This window comes from Calypte anna, chromosome 4B (genome assembly GCF_003957555.1).
Source record: "Calypte anna isolate BGI_N300 chromosome 4B, bCalAnn1_v1.p, whole genome shotgun sequence".
In the NCBI taxonomy this organism is placed as follows: domain Eukaryota; kingdom Metazoa; phylum Chordata; class Aves; order Apodiformes; family Trochilidae; genus Calypte; species Calypte anna.
In genome coordinates this window covers 13,365,158-13,390,515 of record NC_044249.1, presented here as the reverse complement: position 1 = coordinate 13,390,515, position 25,358 = coordinate 13,365,158, and the positions used below count along the sequence as shown (strand labels likewise).

General features: G+C 36.3%; 1 protein-coding gene across 1 annotated transcript in view; it reads right to left on the bottom strand.

Moving 5' to 3' along the window:
* SORCS2 (sortilin related VPS10 domain containing receptor 2) overlaps nt 1–25,358 on the bottom strand; it is a gene marked incomplete at its 5' end in the record, with an annotated part of 484,969 nt that overhangs the window by 18,640 nt on the left and 440,971 nt on the right. The window contains 4 exons of the mRNA XM_030450889.1: nt 12,397–12,504; nt 13,864–13,955; nt 16,016–16,092; nt 24,747–24,849. Of these exons, the coding sequence (XP_030306749.1) occupies nt 12,397–12,504; nt 13,864–13,955; nt 16,016–16,092; nt 24,747–24,849 (380 nt within the window). The remainder of the gene's footprint in view (nt 1–12,396; nt 12,505–13,863; nt 13,956–16,015; nt 16,093–24,746; nt 24,850–25,358) is intronic.

The following is a 25,358-nucleotide window of genomic DNA, read 5'->3' as shown; positions in this document are numbered from 1 at the left end:
TTCAGATAGTCCAAAATATAACAAAAACCAGCCATAAACTGCAAAGTTTTGGGGGGAAGAAAAAAAAAGAAATCTCACTGCTTTAAAAACCAAGATGTACTTTCAAAGCAGCCAACATTTTCAAAGTCAAAATATTTATTTCCAAACCAAAATGGGTGAGTATGACATTCAGCAACAAATTAGAAAGGTTAAAGACGTTTTTGGGTAAAAGTCAAATGTATTTGTGGTTTGTATCAGGCTTATGTGGCTTACTTGCCAAAGACTTTAAGGTTGATTCTGAAGCCAATACTTTCTGTGCAATTCGTACTGCACAGAGAGTTCATATTCCCAGCTTTAATAGCATTCTTCAAACTAATTCATTCCTTTTGTTTTGCTCTCAGTTTTGTCCAAATCCAGACACAGCAGGAATGGGGCAGTTTTGCTGAAAGGATTCTGCTGTGCAGTCATTTCTCTTGTCCTGAATACCAGGTTCAAAGTGGAACTAAGGTAGACCAGAAGTGAGGAAATTATTGATTCTCTGCAGCACAGAGGTAACAGCATAACATTGAAATTCCTCCCTGATAGATGGATGTAGAGCTGTAAAGTCTACCATAAAGTCTGAAAAAAAATTGCAGAGACTAAAGATGCACAGTGATTTCCCCCTCTTCCGATACTTTCACTTCTCAGGCAAAACACTAAGACGTAGGCATCTACAGATTACTGTTCATACTGCCCAGATAATAATGACCAACCAATCCATGCTCACAAGAAACCTCATCACCATAAGTGCACTTAATTAAAATGAAATGTGTATTTAGTTTGCAAATCTTACCCTTGTCTTTGTGAGTTTCTGAGGCTGGAGTACTTGGATCATCTTTCTTTTCAAGCTACCCATGACTCAGAAGTAGAAACAATACACAAAACCAGAAAAATGTGGCTCAGTCCACTGGCTGTATGTGCACGTAAGTGTGTGGTTCTATTTCTCTCAGCAGGAAGACTGTCTTGCGTCAAGATCTGCAGGTTTAGTTCCTTTTCAGCTGGATCATGAGAGCTGCTGTCACCTTATAACCTTATTCACTTCTAGTTACATATGCAAAAAAGTGACTACTTAGGTGGTCTCATGCTTTTTTCACAATGCCTGCTTCAATATGACTGGCTTTGCTGACAGCAACAAAGTATATTTTGCATGCTAAAAACATATACATGTTTCTTTAAAAAAATATTTTTTTTCTCCGTGCAATGTATTAACGTAAGGCAGATTTCATACTGTGTTTAAGAAGCTACCTACCTCAGTGAATGCTTCTTCAGACACAACAATCTCTGCAAATTTGTCTTTTATTAACTCATTTATCTACAAATTCATTCTAATGCAAGCAGCTTAATGCTGTCAGAGCTTCACAACTACCTCAAGAAAAGTATATTCTAGAGAACAAATGAAATTCTCCTCATTCATGTTTGCTATCTCAGGCATGTTACTCATGAAAGGAGAAGCTAGAAGATGGTTGAGTTCAGTGCAGAACAGAAGAATGAAATTTTCCTAAGCATATATATAAAAAAAATCTCTGAACTATTATTAATTATCTGAGACTTCCCAGAGGATAAGTGTGACTGCAGATGACTATGGAAAAAGAAACATTTTGCCAATATAGACATACACACATATTGGTATATATGTGTGTAAGCAAAATACCATGTATGTAAACAAAAACCACAAACTTACAAAAACAAAAAAAGCCAAAAAACCAAACAAAACCAAACAAAAACATAAAAAGGAAACAAAACCAAACCAAACAAAAAAAACCCCAAACACAAGCAAATAAAAAACAAAGAAAGAACCCCCAAACAAAACCAAACACCCCCCCCACCCAAAAAAACCCAAAACCCTGTATCTCAGGGAGTTACACATTTAATTTTGTTATCCACAAAGATATCAAACAAATTATGAAGGTATCCACTTAAAACATGTTGGAGATAATTTAAAGGGAAAAAATAGTCACTGTAGATGTGTCAAAACCAAATCATGTCAAAGTAATGTAATCTCCTTCTTTTACAGGGTAAATGGCTTAGTGGGTTAAGGAAAGGAGGAAATGTAGCATATTTTGACCTTTGCTAAACCAGGAGCACATATCCATTTAAAAGAATCAATTTTCTAGAAGTAGTCATCGAACAGGGAAATATTTTGAGATATGTATTGGAAAGATACGATGGGTCCAACCTGTGGTCATTAACACTCCTGTGGTCAAATAACACAAAATTTTGTGGATAACATAGCAGAAAGAGAGCAGACATAGGCTGATGGAAGCAATGGTCAGAAATCAACATGACTTACTCCAAAACCAAAACTGCTCCTAGGAAAAAAAAAGAAAAGAAAAAAACCAAAACAAGAAAACACCAACCCACAACAAAGGTGCAAAACCAAAATGAATAATAACTTTCAAAAGTTCTTTCTAAATTCTGGGAAATTAAAACAAGAATGCAATGTTGCTGCAAAAGAAGGAAGATTAATTCTAGGTTGCATTCAGAATTGGAAAGCAGAAAACATGGAGCTAATTAATTTTATAAACTTGGCACTGGGAGAACCTTTGGAAGAACAGTGTCTAATTTTGGATATTAAATGCATATTTAGACACCCACCAAAAATTAATTTGAAGAGGGGTAAGGATGACTCATAAGCTACTTAGACAATATAACCAGTGAAGAAAGACTGAAAGCATTATGGATTTTGTCTGGTAAAGATAAAGCTGAAAAGTACAAAAAAATGTCTTGTTATAGATTGAAGAGTTGTTTCCAAAGAGATCTGGAGGAGGGGCAAAACAGAGGAAAGAAAGGGATCAATAAACTTAAAAGATAAAGTTGAAGAATTCTTGAATTCCTTCTCTTCAGAACTGATGAGGTCATACCTGGAGTAATGTGTCAGTGACAGGGACAGACTGGAGGGAATCCAACAAAGGGCCACAAAGATGATGAAGGGATGACAGCATCTTTCCTATGAGGAAAAGCTGAGAGATGAGTCTGTTCAGCATGGAGAGAAGAAAGATCAGGGGGAATCCTATTAATATCTCTAAATCCCTGAAGGAAGAGTGGAAAGAAGATGTAAACAGGAGGTTCCCTGTGGAAACACAGCAGGAAACTTTTTTTTTTTTTTTTTTTTTTTTTTTTTTTTTTTTTTTTTTACTGTGAGGGTGACCAAGCACTGGCGAACGTTGCTTAGGGAGATCATGGAATCTCCAGCCTTGGTGGTACTCGAGCTGTCTGGATATGGTCCTGGGTGAGTGGCTCTAGGTAGCCCTACTTGAGCAGGGGACCAGACGACCTCCAGAGGTCCCTTCCAACCTCAGACATTCTGTGATGCTTTAATAGTCATTTTATAAAATGTAATGTAATTTTATAAAACATACTGAAATGTTTATTCTCCTTCACTGGAGTGAGAAATTACTGAAATACCTGGATTAGAGCTAGAAAAGATAAACTTCTAAGATATTGCCCAGTCCCACATGTTAAAATTTTAGAAATTATTCTAGAAATTATGCCAGTTCTACAAGAAGAATATGGAAACTACATATAAACTACATGTTTATAGAGCAAAGGCACTGCCTTCAGTGGGTGAACTATAAACTGTTCCTCCATGGATTGTTATTAAAAGGCAGAAATAACCTCTCTGGCTGCTGGTCCAGACTGTTGGGAAAAAAAGACCACCAAACCACTAAAAAAACCAAATCAAAACAAAAACACAAATCCAAAACTCAAATTAGCCCTACTTCCATTATGGAAATACAATACAATATCTGCACCACTGATACCATCATTCTCTGGCTTAAGTAAACTCCTGATATCCAAGCAAGTGTCTCAGCACAGCCACAAAACCCTTGAAAAACGCAGCCATACAGCTTTGGAATTCCTAGGGGGAAATTTCCTAGGGAACACAGCACCTTACATGCACCCAGCTCAGCAAACCACCTGAAAACATGACCTCATGGTTATTAATGCTGTTACTGCAATAACAGTCATTGCCCCTTTCAGGGCAGGTTTTGTAGACACATCAAAAGAGCTCACCTAACTGTATCACCAAATGTCACAAGAATAATAAAAAAAAAAATATTTTTTTTTTCCAAAGTAAGAAAGAAGAGTAAAAGAAGAGTACGTATGAAAAGTAGGATTCAACGGACTATACAAAAATATTAACTACAATAAATCAATATATAACAGCAATCACAATCTAGTTGCTCAGGTGCAAAATATATATGCCAAATAAAATCATATGAAGAGAAAAAAATGGAGGTAGTGTAAGTGATGATTAGAACTTAAATATCAAGATGACAGTAATTCATAAGCTACTAAAACCTTCCTCTTGATTAATTACATTTCATTAGAAAGCCATCAAATCAGTTCTATTGAAACTATGAAAGATGATGCTGGGAAAAATAATTTCTGAGAGAAATTTGAATCACCTTGGAAATCCATTTACTTATATTTGCAAGAATTTGGGATCCATAATTTTAACCTCAGTGTTTCAGTTACTGTAACAACTTTGTACATTTGTTAATAGCTCATTTATAAGCACATCGTGTTTTAATTTGATTGTATCATTCGATAGCTGAGACAGTTTAATGAAGTTTTTAAGCTAACCCATTTAAACTATTTGCTGGAGGATTGCTTGTTATTTCTGTTCCTGATAAGGTCCATAATTAGGGGGAGCTAATTTAACAGAAATTATATGCAATTATAATCTCTTCCACTGAATTCATGCTTCTATTAAGGAGCATCTATTCAGTAGATGTTCTCAGTTCAGATGAACAGCAATAGCTGTGCTGTCTGCTGCCTCTGCCACTTGCAAATCACCTTACTGGAGCTGTTGTGGTGCTGATGCTGGAGGCTCCCAGAGACTTACCAGGTAAACATTCAGCTTTTATGGCTTAATTCATGAAAAATGAGGCCAATTTTGAACAACACACTGCTCATCCCAGATGTCACAGACATCTTTTCACTACACTTGCCTTCCTCTCTAGCTTTTTTGCCGTGTTCTTCAGGACTTTGCTCATGGCATTTCACGGTATCAACACAGTTGCTGTTAAAGCAGAATTTTAGCTATAGTGTCCCATACCATGAATTTGATGCTCCATAAATGAGGACACACCCTATAAATAACGCTTTGTAATATTTTGGTGAGTAAGCTTTGAGCTGTTAGCCATATTGTCTCCAGACAAAGAAAATGGCTTTGAATAGCCTGATCTCTGACAGATCCATCAGATATGACGAGCAGCAAAGCTAGACCTGCAACATTTTTGCATTACTGATGAATATCTGAGGATACTCAAGGACATCAGAGTGGTTGAAGGAATCCTGTTCTACTACCCCAAGGTCATGAACACAGCACATGTGGAATTTATTCAGAGGTTTAATTTAGCAACTGAAATTGTCCAAGTTGTGTAGTTGTACTGAGGACTGGTGAAGACAACTGTGTGATGCATAGTTACTTTTGCTTAAAATCAAATGTCTCTTTCATTCTAGACATGCTGCTTTCATCTCCCAAGTCCTGCACTGGCTTTTGCTCTCCTCCACATGACTTTGTCAACTGTGATGCTCAGACCAGCCTGCTGCCAAGGTAACAGAATCTGTCTGCACAGTCCTGTACTACCCTGCTGACACACTCTGCTGCTTGGTGTGCCAGCCAGAGGTGGAACAGGACTACCAGTGTTTTGGGAGATCCTTCAAATGTATAAATCTACCAACAGTAAATCTGAGTCAGCTAAGGACCACACATAGAGGTGATATGGGCAATCTCAATGGTTCTGTTGAGACTAATTTTTTATGAATAATTTTTCTGGGCAGCACCTAAGATATTCAGACATGTGCAAAAAGGCAGGTATCTGATATTCCTTGTGGATCTAAAGCCCAAAATCTAACAGTGAGCATGTGATCAATATGGGAAAGGAAACCAGGTTTTAATTAATTATTTAAACAACTTCCAGTCTGTCTCTTGGCAAGTACATGTTTAAACTGAAGTGGTCACAGAGTTATACTAAAAGGTATTTAGAACTTGTTCCCTATGTAAGGCTTCCTTGCTTGTAGCAAATCATGTGAGTGGCAATCACAATTCTCAGTAAACTTACTGTACTTTAAAATATTTTTTAACTGTCACACCACCTTGATTATTTTTATGATACAGTTGCAGTTTCAGATTGAATACTTACTTGACCCTCCTTACAGTTCACTAGAAAATAGAGACCATTTGCATTAAAACAGAAACAACTTTCTCAGCTGTCTTTTGCCTAAAAGACTATGGTGATCTTCAAGAGTTTTCTTAATTTAGACCTTTAACTACAAATAATGATAATGAAAAATCAAACAAATGTGACAATCTTCTATTAGTTTTGCCTGTTGTAGTTCACATTATTACAGTGCCTTTGAACATGCGGTGCTGGGGAAACAGTTCAGAAATATACAGATTGTGAACAATCCTGACTTACTTCAGCTTAGGCTACAGTGGGTTAATGGCTATTGAGGCCTAGTTACAGGTTACTAAAAATGAGCTAATGGGAAAGAGATAACTAATAGGCAGCAGAAGAGAAAAATAATTATATGAGAAGAGTGGTTCCGTGAGGATGGAATGTGTAATTGGAATACAAAGCCACCTGCATGATATGATTGTGTAAACAAGGCTTCTCTATATAGGTGAGTGCAAATTATTAATAAACGATTTCATACGATCATATTGATGTGTACATGGAATCCTTAAGCCTCCACAGACTTTTTTCCCACAATGAAGCAAGACAGATGACCTCCCATGTCAAAATCCATAAAGAAATCACCAAGCTGAGGGAGTAAAGTGATGAGGTTGTGGCACAGAAGGATGCACTTTGTCTCTAGTGTAACCACTGCCAACACAGGCAGTGTTCTTTCTAATGCACAGAAGCAGGAACTTTATTAAGGATACATTTTCAAGGTGATATGGGTTGGAAGAGCACATCAGCCACAACTATGTCTACAGTGCTATTTAAAACCTACCATTTTCAAAAAGAAAAGACAGATCAATCATTATAGACATGCTTTCCTCCACACACACAAAAAAATGGTCTTTGCTTCCCTTATGCCATGGTAAAATCAACAAAAACTAGGGAAGTCAAAGGGTTTGTACCAGTAAAATGGATTCAAATAATGTAATATTCAAGCTGCAGTCTGTTACACATTGAGGCTATAACTCTGCATACTTTTTTAATTCCCCAAAAGAACATAACAGAGGTTACATTTTCTGTGGCCTTCCTAAATTGCAACTGCAGAAATTATGAATGCTTCCATGTGCAAAAGTAGACACCTGCCTACACAAAGCAACTGAAGACAAAGAGTTTTTGTTTACACAACAGATCATGTGCAAATAATGCAGAGACACTTAAAATTTAAGTGCCTTAAACTACAAACACATGCATATAGTTACTAGACTAAAGAGGAGAAGAGTAGGTTCTCTCTCTTTTTTTTTTTTTTTGGTTTTTTGTTTTGTTTTGTTTTTTTGTTTGGCTGCCAAAGTGAAAAATGAGGGGAGGAAACAGTTTAGTTGAAATTGAACCAAAATATGTTTTTTCATTGTTTCCTGCCACAAAAATAATAATTGCCAATCATTTTTTTCTGCCAAAACATCTCAGTGTAAGCTCTTTTGGGGAAAAAGAATGAAAATGAATGCTTAGGTTCTAAGAAGTGCTCGGGAGGGGCAGGATGAATATGTTCCCTTTTTAATCCAGAAGTTCAGTGGCTCCATGAGGTTTGTGAACTACCTCCAACATTTTTTCCATCCATTTGGTAAATTCCTGTCCAAGCAAAATATTTTAAATGTAAGCTGTTTGGGGAAAAAAAAAATCACAGGTAGGAAATTCTTCATTCAGACTTCACCTAGCAAAGCTGGAGTAAACAGCCTATGGTCACCTCAGTTGCAGCTCCTTCATTCTGAAAGCAAATTATAGCAAAATGGATTTCAAGGCCTCACCAAAATTTCTGTAAAATATTTTCATGTTTTTATTGTGGCCAGAGTTCCCAATGTCTGCCTCATCATCAGCATTTATTAGAACTAGAAGCAAAAATGGGAACTGTCTCCCTGAAATTGAAGTGAGAGCAACACAGCTGCACGTACTCACTCAGTGACAGGGGCTCAGAATTACACAGAGACTATCAGAATAAAAAAAGTCACATTACACTTTTTATCTCCTATTCTCCTCCTTTAAAGAGATGCAAGACAATAAGAGATTCTTAGAACACACTGATTCCTAACCTTTCAGCTCCTCACTCAAACACATTTCCAGGTCCACACTTAAAATGTACTAAATATGGGCTATATGAAGACAACAAAAGCATCCATTTCCCAGGCTTATGAATATATTATGAAAAGTTTACAGAAAGAAAAGAAAAAAACAAAGCCTTACACATTGAATTTCTTTTGAACAGAGGATAGATGGGGCAGCCCCATGGTATTAGCTCCAAGACCAAAAGTTGGCAGAGCTACTACAATGCACTGATTTGGTCTTCTAACATTTTTGTCTGTCACCATGCCAGCAAAAGCATCAGACTTGCCACTAAACAAACATCTGTACATCAGGATTACCTGATGTCTAAATTAGACTGAAATCGAGTAACCAGTCTGCTTTCTTAATGTTCTTCCAGCAAGGTCATTTATTGACAGATAAGTTCTTCATTATCCAGACAGTAAAAAAATCAAACTGAGCAATGCTTCTCAAAGCAAAGATTACCTAGTTGCAAATAAAACCTAGAATTTGCCTTTGGAAAGCAGCTATTCTCCTACAGAATACAGTTTTATCTACCAGTTATCTATCTTTTTTTAAGAGTTGCTGTATGAAAAAGTCAGTAGTGAAGATTTTGCAACACAGAGAAGAACCTTCAACTAGTAAGATTCTCAGAGGACAGGTAATGTGCTGCCATATGTGGCAGAAGAATAAGCCTCACAGCCCACATGTAATGTTTAGTTAGTTATTTTGTTAAATCTGAGGCTGACTTTCCTAGCAGAATTGGCAGTTGAAAAAATTCAGATGGTTCTCCCTGATACCTAACACCTGTCAATATCATATCCACCTTATTTGATTACATTTAAATTAGACTATTTTTTAATTTCCATTATTACCTAGGAACCTTACAGGAATGTAACAGTGGACTTCCAAGAGAACAAGGTGCACACACAGGAGTTCTGCAGTTCAGAGATGTGATAAAGTTCTCAGCATCGCCTCTATGAGACCTGAGGAAAAAAATCCCTCTGGAAAAAAATACAGTTACCCCTAAGGAAGACTTTTATTCTACTTGGCATAAAGAAAAGAAGTCCTTTTATATAACCCCCTATTGTCCTTTTAAAAGGGCACATGGTCCAAGGTACCACAGTTTTCCTGCCTATGGGGTTGATAAGACAACATAAATAACCTGGTTCAGGAAACATTCCCAGAAGCTGAACTGTGATTTAGATGTCGTTTCAACAGTTATGAAATTTTTATTATATGAGCTCCTCCCTTTGAAAAGGAACATCAATATTTCAGGCACACAAAAATTCTGCATTTTTCCACTGACTTAGGCCCTTACTCAAGCCAGCATTATTAAGTAATTTTTCCCAAATATATAATATTGCTAATACTGGGTTTCATTCTGTAAAAAATAAACAAAACAAACAAAAAAAACATTAAAAAAAAAGCCAACTAGGCCTTGCACTATTTTGATGAATATGTGTCAATTAGTTGAGGAGATTTCTTAGCAGACCATACATGTCACAATAAATGCTGGATTTGATCCCTTCATTTAGAAACTAACATATACACAGGATGAGTTTCCTGTAATTTTTTAATACTACTGCTAAAAACTATTAAAAATCTTAACTAGGTCTATCACAGAGCACAATGGAATAAGATATAATTCCCTTGGTATTTGAGTGCACATATTTTGAATACTGTGGGTGATTTGAATGGATGATTTAGATTAATGTTGTTTGGCAGATGACAACTTAGTTTATGAAAAATTTTGACAAGTCAGCATTTTTTTTCTCTATCTTGGAGAAAATAGAAAACTTTCTGAAATGAAGACTTAAATCAACAAGGTTCACATTCCCCTGTTTCTTCAGTAAAGCTTTCCAGACCACTTCATTTTGGATAAGTTAGGCTGGAACAGGAATCCAACTGGAAGTCCCTTATACATTAGGTCAAATTTCCAGTCACCAAGCTGAAGAATGAGAAGCCTCTCTTACGCAGAGTGTTACCAGGTCCCCTAATGTCTTTCCCAGATAATATTTTATGGATTTTTTTATTTTTTTAATAAAAGCCAAAAATCTTCAAAGAAATTCCAAAGATGGCTTCAGTGGAACCATGATTTTATGCTATAGTAACAGCTGCTTTCCATACAAGTAAAATATTCTTTGACTGTTTTGCGAGTTTATTCTAGAAGCTTTAAATAAAACAGCATGTTCCAGTATTTTTCTCTACACATTTTAGTTATTACCTTCCCACTTGAAAATTATCTCTGCTAATTTATGCAGATTTTGACAACTTTTTTGACAATTTTTTGACACTTTTACCCAAAGTCTTTTCTTGAACAAAGTCCCTTTCAAAGGGAAAATATCAAATTCCTGTGCAAGTAAAAAATGCCAGACTAGGTCTTTAGTAATGGATTCAGGAATTCTTTAGTGTTAAAGATGCTGTTAATTTATTCTCATTTCCAGACACAGGTTCATCTCACCATGTTCTACCCAGAAGAAAAATAACTTTTATCTAATAACATGGAAAAGATGGCACAGTTGATTTTTTTACATTTCCCAATAGCAACAACTCACTGCAGATTAAGTCATGCCCAGCAACTCAGTACAAGTTGAGAGAATAAGAGATCTTGATGAAAGTCAGAGATGTCACCACTGGGTAGAGAACATCACCCTTAAGGTATAATCCAATCAAAAGCAGTAGGAGAGACAAGGAAACTGATATAACAGAAATAAGGAAACATACTGGAGCTTTATTCCTCCCATTATCTCTAGAGTCTGGTAGGAAGGCTGCAATTCTTTTCAGGGCCAGTCAGTGACAGGAGGTGTTTGATGTCCTCTGTGTTCAGTAGAGTTAGATGCAAACTAAGATGCTACAAGACTGGCATTTAGATGCTGGACTCAGATCCCCTTTATGCACTTAGAAACATAAAAGTAAAATGATGCCTTTTTGTCATCCTGGGCTCATGTACCAAATGTAGCTACAGCTTTATATATTTCAGATGGATGATTTTAAAAAGCTATCATTTTACCTGAGCTCTTCATCCAATTCAGCCAGATATTTAAGTACATCCTCACAAAATCACTCTTTTAAATAACACTTAATAAGAAAAAACCAGAACACACCAAAAAAAACCCTCCAAAAAACCCAACCCAAAACAGAGCATATAGTCATCACATACCTTTTTATCTACCTGTAAGTATTGTTTAGGATAAGCATTTGATTCCCCGTACTTCTACTGAAATAAAGGGAAATCCCTCGTTCAGAGGTGTAAGCAGCTTTGTGTGGCATGTATTATACCATAAAAAAACCTATGTTTGAGAAAAGGGGAAGATGGTGGGATAATACTGCTCTTCACATGTCATATAGGTATAAATAACAGAGGAGAAATGGGACAGTGGAGAAAGAAAGACCTAGCAGACTGACTTCACTCCTGCACAGTAGAGCCTTACCAACTAGGTGTAATGCTTTTAAACAGATTGGGTAGAATTTCTGGGTTGCTGAGGATCCTTTACACAACTTTACAGTAGACTATTCTCTTCCTGGGGAAAATGCTACTAGTAGATGTCAAAGGCAACTCTATTTGTAACTCCTAGGAGAAAAAGCATGTCATGAACACAGGGAGCTCCAATGCAAAGGATCACACAAATTGTTCTGATATGAGCACACATTAGCAACATGCACACCTGAGTTCATTTCCTTTTCCTGCAGCAGTCAGCAGGTGCCTTTCCTCCTAATTGGACCAGTGTTTTTTATTCTCAGATACTTCTAAAATATTAGCAGGTTACTTATTATTATGTTACTAGGACAACAACATAGTTTATACAATGAAGCCAACTTTCAGAAAGAGTCAAGATAGATGAAGTCTGCCTAAGAATTTGTAGAAAATAGGAAAAATGCAGGAAATAGTTATTTTTTATCTATTTCTTGTATTTGAATTTGCAGTACTATTATCCCACTGTTCCTCAGGGTAACATTGCAAGATTTCATATAAACAATTTGTCTTTACAATCTGAAATATTGCAATAATTTCTAAGACAGGCTGCAGACAAGGTCTGTGCAGGCATCAGTATAAGCCTGTGTGACTGCAAGAGGCTAAAGTCACCGACTCACACATACACAAATAAAAATATGCTCAGATGCATAATCAGAGAGAGCCCTGGAAAAAAACATAAAACCAGAAACTTACGTCATGACCAGTGTCTCATCTCCAGGTTCACTAAGTAATCCATCTACAAAGACTGAAGTGCTGGTAAAATTATGTGTGCTCCAAGTCTGGCCCTCATCTATGCTGAACCTGTGAGTAGACAGAAATTTTTTTTTATTTGCAACTGCTTTTATACAAAGACAAAACGAGCCATTAAAATACTAAAGAAAAATCCCTTCATTACTAAAGCTCAGAATTTACAGTTACCGAAATAAAATATGCCAGGCCAGGCACCTCTTCTCATCAATGTATCCAGGGGTTCACATCTTTATCAGAAGGTGAATGATAAATTTGCCACAACAATGGAAATTATTGGTCAGGTAAACACCAAGGTCTTTCAACAAACTCCTGTGCTACCTTGTAGTTTCAAGCACAAGTTAATTTGCACTTCATTCCTTCTAGTAGTCTCTGAGATAGAGACTTAAGCAGAGGTCAGTGAAACATGAGAGGCAAACCAGACCAATTGCTAAAACATGTGAGAGGGGCAGTAACTGCAGGCACCAAGATGAAGGCCCTTCACAGCTGCTCAAGATTTTCAGACTATGTTGATGAATCAGCAAAACGTATTTCAAATACTCTGTGGAACCAATGTCTCTTTCTACTTTTATACAGTTCTTCCAGGTCTTTTGTATAGTGGGTTAATGATGGCTTTCATTCTAGCTAACCAGGCACATAGCCCAGTGTACACAGTATTATGCAAAAATGAGCCTAATCACAAGTCATAAAAACATCTGATGCATTTTATGCTGGAGATGGGAGTTTTGTATGCCATGGCATAAGGTTACTATATTTTGCTTCACTATCATCCAGTATGAAACTAAATACAGCAAATCCTTCCTGTCAAACAAGGCCTGAGAAGGCCATTTGATCCATGATCCAGGATCTACATATAATTAATTTGTGCATGACTATCTCAGAAGACGTGAGAACATGCATAATTCCTTTGCCCATTGGCTCCCAAGGTCTACACAATATTGCCCTTGACAGAGCAACTCTGGGCTATTTTTTTCAACATTTTCATTCTCTTTGGCCCTTGGAGGGGACAGACTTTATTACAGTATGAACAAAGTATCCCAAGTGGGTACCTAAACCTCATATGAATCATAGGTTGAGCATCATTGCCATATACTGCTGGTACAAACCAGTAGCAGATAACAATCATAAGGAAAAATACTTCTACTGTAGAGTTCCAGGATAGCCTTGACAGCAAAAATATCAACACTGATGCAAGAAAATTGTATTATGATTAATGCATTATGCCATGGTACCTACAGCACCATAATGTAATCTTTACTAAAATATCCACCTGCAATTGTTTTCCTAATGAATGTTAAATTAAGCTGACTCCACCTGTATTTCATACATGATCACATCAAAATGCTCATCTTAAACTCTGAACTTTGAGGTCTCAAATACAAATAGCTCTACTCTAACTGACTGTTGTATTACTTGAGTATTTTCAGAGGAATAGAGGTGTCTTTGATGGCCACAATAACTCCACCATGGTCCAGGTACAAGATGTGATGCTCTTCCTCAAAGACCTGCAAGTCAGACAAAAACAGGCCAGCTAAGTAAATACACAAAACAGCAGAAAGGAAATATACAAGCAAACAAGGATTAAAAGACTTAAATGTTTTACAATGCTCACACTTCAAATTGAAAAGGACATAAAAGTCAGCTTAACTCATACTTCTCCCAGATGTAAAATAAAAGAAACTTAAGTAGGTGAATCAGAAAATGTTCAGGTTCAAGTCACAGTCAGATTAAACTGTCCAAAATTATTTTAGCCCAAGCTTGTATTTCTCACACTATGCATTCTCCATTCCTTCCTATTATATATCACTTACTTTGGTATTTGCCATATCCTGTGTATCCTGCAGAATAAAATGCTTTGCAGTGTAATTCTAAGAAAAATAGTAAAAGCACTGCTGCCCATGACTTTTTCAAATGTTCTCTTGACTTTACAGAACTTGAAATGATTGGTGCAAGCATGTTTTCTGCATTGCCAGTGTCAATGATCAATTTAATTTCAAACTTTATGTGATCTCACACAGAGGCTGCTCTGAGCTCTGCAGAGAAATACATGTAATATTGATTTAATGATGCAAAAGATTCAAAATTTCCTAAATTATTTCATTCATTTTCTAGAGGTCATCAGCAGGACTAAAATAAATGAACATGTAGAAATCTTCAGGTGATAAAGTGAGAGCGACTGCACACACTTAGCAGTTATGAAATGAACGTGCAACCTCCTACACACTGTGACAAAGCAAAGATGAAAAACGTAAAGGTTAACTTTACTTTGCCTTGTAAATGAAAAAAATACTTAGAATACTAAAGGCTTCTTTTTTTTGGAAATACTAATGCTTCATTTAGAGGATTTATCAGCACGACTGAACCAGAGGAGGAGAGATGGATCTTAGAGCACATTCAGAATTACTTTAAAAATAGTTAGCATTTTATTTGGGCTCAGAATTCAGTTTTCCTCTCATGGAGTAAAAGCATATTTTATGGGAATCCTTGGCCTCAAGTGTCTGATAAGATTTTCAATGCTGTCAATTTACAGGTGATACCTTGATATGAGGCATTTACAGTCCTATCTATTTGTTCCACACAGCTGCATATTTTAGAAGAAAATTTGCTGAAGGACAGACATTAATTTTAGATGCACATCAAAAGTATGAGATCAGCTGGAGTCAGAGAAACAAGCCAAGTTTTAACCTTCCTCTAAGCTTTTTTTGAACTTTAGCTCAAATCAGAAAGAAACAGCATATGCCAGGACACAAAGTCTCCAAAATCTTCACTGCCATACTGAAGATAAAGGAAGATGGTAAATGCATCACTTTATTCAAATTAGGTTTTCCAGGACAAACACCTTGGCAATTTCCCATGCATAATTTTAGTACTTCAGCTCAAGCCCATTACAAAGCACAGCAGACGCATTACATATTAATCCCATCTCCACATGATTCTCTTCTTGCACACATTTCCAACATTAATTGCACCAATAAAGCTGCAAACATTAAACTGACACTAGGCATTGGAAGCAAAAGACATTCAGAATTCAAATGACTTTACAGGTACTACATAGATGTTTGGGTTTTTTTAATACTTCGGGGTGTTTTTAGTCCCAGAATTGATTAAATCACAGTAAAAGACATTCAAAGTTTTACTGTTTTTTGGGGTTTTTTTTGTTTTTTCAAAACTCTTTTGCTTTCTCAGCTTTAGTGAATAACAAAACTTAAGCTTAGATATCAGTTTTCAAAGCAGAAGAATTTCTCCCTTTCTACCTAAAACAGGCCTTTTAGCTTGGTATATTTGTACCACAAGATCTAGCCCAAGTCTACTTCATCATTAGCATAGAAGATTACTTAAATTATTAACAACCTAAATGGACTATTTTTTAAATTCAAGATACTTATAAGATCTTTAAAGAGACCACAATGTTTGAGTTTCTGCAGAACCTGACAATCCAACCAAAACAAGCCTTTTCAAATCAGTTTTTTAACATCTCCCATAGATTAGTTAAACGTCATAAAATTCATTACAGTTGGTACATGAAAATTATTTCCAGGTGCCTTTGATGATTTCTGTTTCCTACCTGACGCCACGTGTTCCCACAGTCAGAGGTTATGTACATTTCTTCCTTATACTCAACCAGCTGAGACCCCAGGTTACCTGTCACAGAATAGGAGTGAGAGAGGTTGGATCCAGTGCTGATGCCAGACAGGGTGAGAAACTTCTAAGTCAGAGTAAGAACTAAACTCAGATGTTCAGCATTTCTGGTAGCATCAGATAAATCCTCTTACATAGATGTACACTTTTAATTTCTTTCTTTAAATTGCTAGCTGCCTATAGGTGGGAGCAATGAGGCTTAATTCTAATACTGAAATAGAGGACAAACCAATATTCTAGTTCCATTGCTGCATACTAAAAATTATTAGAAAATAATATATAATATGTAAGTCTGAAAAACACAAATTCAGATGCCGTACCCTAATCTTAATTTTATTCTGTAAAGTTATTCTGAACATCTATATATTCTGAACAGTTATATACAAATATCTACAATCATGACTAGGTTAATTTAGTGGGTTTTAGTATAGAGAGATAATAATATGTATATAGGTGTATTTTGAGATAAGAGATACTAATGACTGGAGCATGATGCAAATGGTATGGAACAAGGGGTGGAATGTCCTGGACTGGGCCAGAATAAAGGCAATTTTCTGTCTTGTAATTTTGCTTTCAGCTAAGTCTCTCACAAGTGGCTGCACTTGCTGAAATTAACAGCAAGTTTCATAGTCAGTGTCTGCTTCTGGGACTGATAACACTAAATGTTTATAGTTACTGCTAGAGACTGATATTGAGAACCAAGGACACTGCTTGGTTCTGAGGAACATCTTGGGCTCCTGAAGGAGAAAAGGAGTAAAGAGGTCACACCTGAAACCCTCATTTGGGGAGGAACTGACAAGATAAATGACCAAAATAGACCAAATAGAGTATTCCATCCCATACATGTCTTACTCAGTATAAATTTGAGGGATCACAAGAGTCAAACCCCTTCCTTCCTTATTCCTTTCCTTCTTCCCCTTTTTTGCTTGCCCTGTTTGCTTCAGCATCCTGGCAGGATTCCATCCATTTGTCTGCCTGTGGTCCTGATTCGTGCCAGCCCATATCTGTGTGTTCCTGCCTCCAGCTCCTGACTGCTGCTGACTCCAGGATTCCAGCCTGGACTTTCCCAGGGCTGTCCTGCAGCCTCGGTGGTGACGCAAGAGTTATTGGGGGAAAGGGGAAAGGAATGTGGTATCAATTTCCTGTATATTTGTATATATTTATTAATTTTTCCTATTTATCATTTCTGTTTCATTAAAGTTGTGTAGTTTAGTTTCCAACCCGTAAGTCTCTCTCCCTTATTCTCTCTCCTTTCTTTATCAGGGAGGGGAGGGGGATTAATAGAGAGTATCCGTCATTCAGTTTAGGTGTTCAGCCAGTGTTAAACTGTGTCAATCTTGAATTGTTGAAATAAAAAATGTTTTATCTGTAAGATGTTATGAAGTGATATAAAAATCTAGAACCCGGAGAAATATGTAGCACTGAAAAGAAAGGGCAGCTGGTTTGAAAAAAACATAAATACAAAGAAAGCAAAAGCAGAATTATTTTATTTATCTAAATATTGACAGGAAGCTACTGAATATTTTGACAAAAAGCACTGAGGAGCAGCAACTAACATTCAGATTGCTGCAATGCAAACAGAAGTATGGAAAAAAAACAACCCTTATGTAAGAAGATCTTATCAGATGTAAACCCAGATACTGAGATCTCCATCTTTAAACATGCGGTATTTTAAATAGCAAACTATTAAATCATCAGGGAGTTTACAGTATTCTAGGGGTGAAGCAATCTTAGCACAAATTTCCTTTCACATTATATCCTCCAAGGGACTTTGAGTTGAATATATTGTTTGCACTTTTTTACAGTAAAATAAGACAGATGTTATCAGATCATCTTAAGAAGAGATGAGGGGGAGAAAACACTTGAGATTAGGTTAGCAGTATGAAATATCACTTGTGCGTTACATAAGTAGCTGGGTTTTACCCTCGAAGCAGAGCTGTTCATGTAGTGTGTTCATCAGTGGTGAAAGGTTCCTGAGATGAATGACAGTGTCCACCGCTCATAACACACACTATTTGGACCATCAAGATTGCATGTGCTCCAATATTTAATAGTATAAGGCTACATTATTTAACCCTAAGAAGAGCCTAGACTGGGTTAGCATATTCTTTATGTTGAATCAGGGACTATATAAGACTTAATTTATGTCTTTTAAATGCATCTAACATTTTAGAAGATGCCACTGCCCCTTTTTGGGTTTTCATCTTTCCAAACCACTCCATGATCTATCATCTATCAACTAATCCAGGTGATTTGGTTGCCAGTGTCATTCTGAAAATTCCTGTAGGCAATGAAGAGAGTTGGAAAGGTCAGTACAGTATGGATGAAGATGATGTGGACTGAACACATACTTAAGAACCAGTCTCATAGTGATGAACATGTAAACCCAGTAAGATTAAAAATTTGCTAAAACCAACTCAGACTCAAAGTGCAGGGATGACCCTCATGGATCCTGGCTGTGACAGTATTTGTGCCAAGTGGGAAGGAAAGAGAAACAGGGTAATTATGGAGTAAAGAGCCCCTATTTTCATCTCTGTAGCTATCTGCAAAAACAGTCCATCCATCCTAAGGCAGCACCAAGGTCATGGGGTGCTGGCCCAGGAGGCACAAGACCTCACCTTCCCACTACTGCCTGATGAGCTGGGTCATGCAGCTGGGGAAAGGAAGGGTCATTACAAAAGATTTATCATTTATACCTAAGTTATCTATAACTATATCTAGTTGTAATAAACAAAACCTCTACATGACAGAAATGTCAGGAAGTTACAACCATTTCATCAGTGTTAAGGGCAATGAAAGTTACATTTTTCTAAGAACAGATTCAACTTCTGGTTTTATTCTGTTTAGGGCAATTTGCGATGTACTATCACTTTGAATCCTAAAAACCTTTGCTTAAAGGGAAGCAAAGATCAGGAAACATTATCTTATTTTCCCATGTTTCACAGATCTCAGCAGGAAGTATGACCAGATCCCATCAGCTTTCTTGAGCACAGATTAATCTGTTCCCTAGAAGTACATACGAATGAGAAACCACCTCCTCAGGACTGAAGGAAAGAAAAAAAGATTTTATTTGCTATTTATACAAAACTTTTTTTATTTTGCTACTTTTCTTTTCTTTGCAGAGTTTTCACTGTTATGTGTTTGGTATATTCTTGTGCTTCTGAAATTATTCAAAAAGCTTTTTCTTTGGAAAAGCTGGGGATAGAAATTCTAATTTCCTTGAAAGAATAAAAAGTATTGCTGCCAGTCTAAACCTTCTTTGCACAGACACCTTTAATGAATGCATTAATGAATGCATAATGAATGCATAATGAATAATGAATGCATGAATTTTGCTCCTGGGTAGATGCTGTTCATTTTACCTCTTTTTACCACTTACTGAAATCTACTTACACAAGAAGGTATTTATTTTGAGAATTGCTACATAACTCCCCAAAGTGCAGCGTTAAATTTCCTTAGCTAATAGAGAATTAGTGTGTAAACTAAACAGTATAACTTGTGCTTCACTAGAAAGCCTTTTATATTCAGTTGATACAGTAATGTCTAAAAGATATTAGTAACAGCTTAGTAATTGCAGGTGTGTAACAAGACAGGCATGACTTCTAGTTAGGGTTTTACCGTTATTGTCTTTTCTTGGTAAATGAGCGAAAGAAGATGGTGGAATCAGCTATAATTACAGAGAAATGCTATTCTGTCAGCAAACAGCTGATATCAAACAGCACAGAGGCTGGTGTACTGCTTTGGGAAAAAAGGCTTCACTGCTCTTTGACCTCCAGAAGCATCCCATCCCCAGGCCAAAGGTGCAAACCTGGCAGTGGTGCATGCAGGGACTGCTGATTTCTGACAATGTTCTGTGTATTAAGGGAGGCTGTAATTTCCACTACTTCCAGATTTTTAGGGGAAAAAATCCTATCACAAAATTTTTCAAGCTTTATAGTTTTAAAACACTACGTCAAATGATTTTGTCAAAGACAGAGCCAGGATACTCTGCAAGATGGCCTGAGTCTGTTTACTCTATACGTTATGTTCTTATACCTTGTTTCTTCAATGAAGGAAACAAAAGGAAACATGTCTTTTTAACTTGTCTGTAGAAAGACAAATTTTAAAATAAATTCCATCCCTGCAGAGGTGGCAGTCTTGAAAACTACAGTACAAACGTACTATCTCCTATCAACATATTTCTCCAAGCTATCCAGAACTTTCTACATGCCATTTCAACATCTGGTAGCATGGGGATATGAAAGAAAGCAAGGTATTTTAGTGATGATCAGTGGCCAGCCAAGATCTCTGGAAAGGGGGTATAGCCAGGAAAAATATCCAGATCTCAAGAGAGAAATTAGAAGTTTGTCTTTGCTCAGGCATTTTGGCAGGTTCCTACCAGTAACACAAGCAAGGGAGATTACAGTCATTTATAATGTGTAGCAGATAATGTTTTAAATTTTGAAGACTTTGGCCTAGATGTACTAGTGCTTTACCCTTTAAGCAAAAGGAGTTGGCAACTCTGAGCAAGAAGAATTTAGATAACAGACATAACAAGACCTTGGTAAAAGAATAGAGTAGCACGTCTTTTGCTTTTCAGGAAAGACTGCATACAGTAGTTAAGAGGAGGCTCTGCTTCATGTGAACAATTAGTTAGTCATAACCTATCAGCTTGCAACAAGTATGTGTGATCAGCTCCTAATAACCAATTATAAAGTAACAGGAACTCTTCCTGTACTCATGGACAAGTTAATGACAAGTATAAAAATAGAGATGTTTCATGAATAAAGTACTGATGCTCAAAAAGGACCCCTCGGTGTCAGTCATTCATTGCCACAGCAACAATGTACTATTAATTTACATATTTTAAGCAGTACTTGTCCCTTATTTACTTCTATTTGTATATTTGATTTTAGAGATTTTTACTGTGAAAAGAAATAGCCATATTTAATACTGTGATAATCTTTCTAATAGTGAAAAACTTTCACAGCCACTTAAATATAGCTTACAGGCACATACCCACTCCAAAAAGAGAGATGTACCTTGCTTTGATTACTGGCAATTTAAACAGCTGCAAATCCCTTCAGTTCATGCACAATTTAAAAAAAATTAAAAAGAAATACCAACACAAATGTAAAACCAATTAGTGGTAAAGTGTCCTAGACTTTCAGTTTCTACCTGACAAGCTGAGTATGTGTTTATCTGAGGGAGTGATTTACACCATCAGGATGGGGCAACATAGGGACAGGAGAAAAATACAAGTGAATTGCTGGGAAATGCTCAATTGTCTCTGTTCCCTCATCATTTTTATGGTGGCATTGTGGTATGCTACTTTTGTGAAAAATGATAATTTTAAACATGTCACAATATATGCAATGTATTTGGGCTTCAAACGACCAAAAGTAATCAGAACTTTCCAGCACTTCCTCAATTCATGTGAATGTGAAGAGTTTACTGCTTGTTTGATTTGCCATCTGGATTGGAAGCTAAACAGGCAAATTATAAACTAGCACCTGAAAAATCTCCATTTCTCTAAACATTTTTCATATAAAAGTCCTTCATAAATTTATAGTAAAACATCAACTGAAACACATTTCATGGCCTATGTGGTGAGGAAATAGAAGCTGTGCTTAGATTAAAATGCACAAGAATAAAATGTAAATGCAAAATCCTATTACAGCTCTTAAAGGGAGCAAAGCGGTAAAAAAGACCATTTTAATATGCAGCTATAAAATTTAACACTCTATCTGCACAATTTATATACATACATAAGTTAAAAATATACATTTCCCAGAACTATTTATGCAACTTTAATAGAGTGGTATTTTTATTTGTAAGTATGAGTTTTAAAAAATGCAGTTCTAACATCTTATTATTGTATTTTTCCAAAACACTCTAGGCACTGATGCTCTTTATCATTTAATTACTTTTAAAATTGAAACAATATTCAGAAGTCTCTGTGCTCTGTATCAAAACTATCCTTAAGTCACAGGTTAGTTTTTCCACTATAACAAGCAGCTCTGTTATATAAGCTTTCTATGAAGTAGCAAAATTTCATATTGCAGAGATTTTTTTTTTCCCTTTGACTGATAGCCACACTGCCCTTAGTGAGAGGAGGAATTTAATGGCTCTTATAGTTAGAAACTCTTTTCTAATTTCTAGTTCTTATCTACTTGTTTACATCACTTGTTTCGACGGCCATGTTATATTTTCAGGAAAAAATTAAATTCTTTATTGTCCTTTATTTTTCTCAGCCAATGAGGTTCTTCTGGTAAATATTCTCTATTTCCATCAACTGCCAAGCAGTCCTTTTTAGCACCTGCTTGTTGGTCTTGAAAAATGATGGTCAGAATTGTATATATTCTTATTATAAGGTTGCTGTACACTATTTTGCCAGAGTATTAATATTTTGGTCTCTGCAGGTATTTACCTGCTTCACCTTCAGAATACATTTCCCTTTTTCACAGCACAAGGCACTGCTGGTTCCTAGACACACTGTGAGCAGCTGTGATCTTTATCACCTTCTTTATGATCTTCAGTCATTACCAGAAGATGCGCTCTCCCTAAATTTAATGGTAAAATTCCAAAAGTGTGATGTGCTCCAAATATTCTGATTTCCCTGTGCTAAGATCCTAGTACTTCTGTTGATTTGCATAAGACTATAAATTTCAAGTATGAGGCTAGAAAAAGTTCAAGCTGGCTATATATAAAGTATTTCTGATAGGAAGTCTGTTTATAAGAATATGAGGTTTGCCAGATAAGACTGAAGACGTGCATTGACTCTAGATGATCTGAGTATCCATATCATGTAAAGACAAGTCAAATTCAGAGTTGATTCAGGTTGTTCTTTAGCAAGGGGGTGGGTTTCTGGTCAAGACTTTTGAGACTCTGAAGTAAGTACCTTGGCTCTCATTGCAAATGCACAAGCTCCTACCAGGAAAACGATGGACTGCACTACTGCTGGGTAAATTTTTCTCACTTTCATACCATCCCTCCTAACTTTTTAGCCAGCTGCTATGAATTACAGTGCCTCTCTACCATTTCTATTACACTATAGGTTGCTCTGCAATCAGATCGAGTTTAGCATCAGTTCAGTTCTTAATGATACCTGGATGCCATCAAAATAACTCCTCCACATTCACGTTGGGGGAAGTGGGTGACAACTTTTCCTACTGCTACTATAAGACAACATCACAGTGATAAAATCTTGCCCCATTCTAGGAAGAAATTAAGGGCAAAATACTCTTCTCCAACCTGTCATCCCCAATTTCATCTCAGAGAACAGTGCATTTAAGATCCACAAAACCCAACCAAGTGAAAACAACCCAATATCACCAAGAATGTCAGTTCACCACATCAGATTAAAATGCAAGAACAGAGAAAAATGAAATAGAAATAACAGACTAATTAATTAGACCTCATTGCTTAATTTGATACTAGATGGCATTCAGGAACAATACAGTGAGGCTAAAACTAAGAAACTCCATTAGAATAAGAATACCTTTATGTAAAAGATCTTTAAGGGAGAACCTGTGTCTTGAAATATTGGAATTTGTAAGATGTGAATTAAACATCTAATAGAAATATATCCAGAAGGACAGTGGGTAAATTCTTAGTCTCATTTGTGTCAATAAAAACACAGCAGCATTTTGCCAGGTCTGACTCCAGTAAAATATTTTAAACTCAATTACACTAGGTGAAAACTTGAAATCTTCAGTTATACAGAAGTAATGTCAGCTGTCAGTCTCTTTCAACACCAAGTGTGCTCATCTTGACATTCTCAGGAAATTTTCAATTTAGTAAGCCATTTATAAGAGACTTGTGTAAGCTAAGGCAGAAAGCATTATTCATTAAAACCATTATTCATTAAAACCAGATACACTTTTAGGAAAAGAGAAGCAGTACGTACGTGTATTTCACTTAAACATAATATGCAACATAACAAAAAGACACTTCAGTTTAAAAACACCTCTTAGAATAGTTATTATTTAAATAATTTTGAAACAGACAAAATTCATTGAAATTAATAGATGAACCACAAGAACACAAAGTAAAACAGTTGTGTGAATATTTTTATCGATGAATATTCAACATGGTAATGGAATTTCTATGAATTGCCACTTCCCTGCACCATGGTTCCATGTGTATGTTAGAACATAGAAGCCACAACTGGCTTTGTTCCCACCACAGAGAGGCATTTGCCTCTTTCACTTCATCCCTCTTTAGACAATAAGGAAATTAATAAAAATTACAAGACAGATTATATGTATCTAAGAATAGAGAACAAAGTCTTGGCCAATGTCTACATCCAGTTACTGGATTTGCTGGGCTGTTCACGATGCTGGAGGCCCTACACCCCACTTCTAGAGAAAAAGCATACAGGACAAACCCTTCAGCTACCATCACTCCTCTATACCACACTAATGGGGAAGGAGATACTAAATGGCACAGAGAAGCATAATGTATCCTGTTATATATATATGTCCTACAAGACACAGCTCTGGGACTTCAATTAACTTCTATTAAATTGTTTGATCAAGACATCCCATAAAGGTATTTCTGAAGGGAAAGCCTTATATTGGCCATGTTTCTAGCATGATATTGTTATACACCAGAACACTAGAGCTGCACAAAAGTGCTGCCACATTTCAGGTCTTAAAATATTGTCATGCATTTACCTGCCCCCATAATGAGCCCTGGTGCAGTGTCCTTTGTATGGACTGTTCCTGACACGTAGGGATTGTCTGCCCAGCGGAGATGGAGGTGAAGGTAGCAGTCAGGCTTGTGGAGAAGAAGACAACAGATTTTAAAATACCCCAAAGTGGTAACAGTTATGCTTCTACAATAATGAAAATACAGTTAGAGAGCAGCTTCAGTGATGTATGTCATTGTAGAGAAAGAAAATAGCTGTTTGCCATGTAATCAAAGTACAGTCTGAAACATCCAATTAATATTTGCTACCATATAAGACTCTCTAGCAATGTTCTCATAGTCTGCTACTGTCTCAGCAAACAGAATTCCGAATTCCAATATGTCAGAATGAAATTAATGTATAAAAATCTCTTGTAACAGAAAAAATAGTTTAAAAATTATAACTTAGAACAACAAGTATTGTTATGTTTTTTCATCTGAGATAACTGGTTAAATGATCATTAAAACTAATTGTTTGCACTGAATTGTCTTTTTAGAAGAAAAAAAAAGTACAAAAAATAGCTTAATGACTTTTGGGCTTAATGACTTTTGTCTCTTTCTTGCTAAGCAACTTACTGCTTTTTGATCTTTGTGCAGCA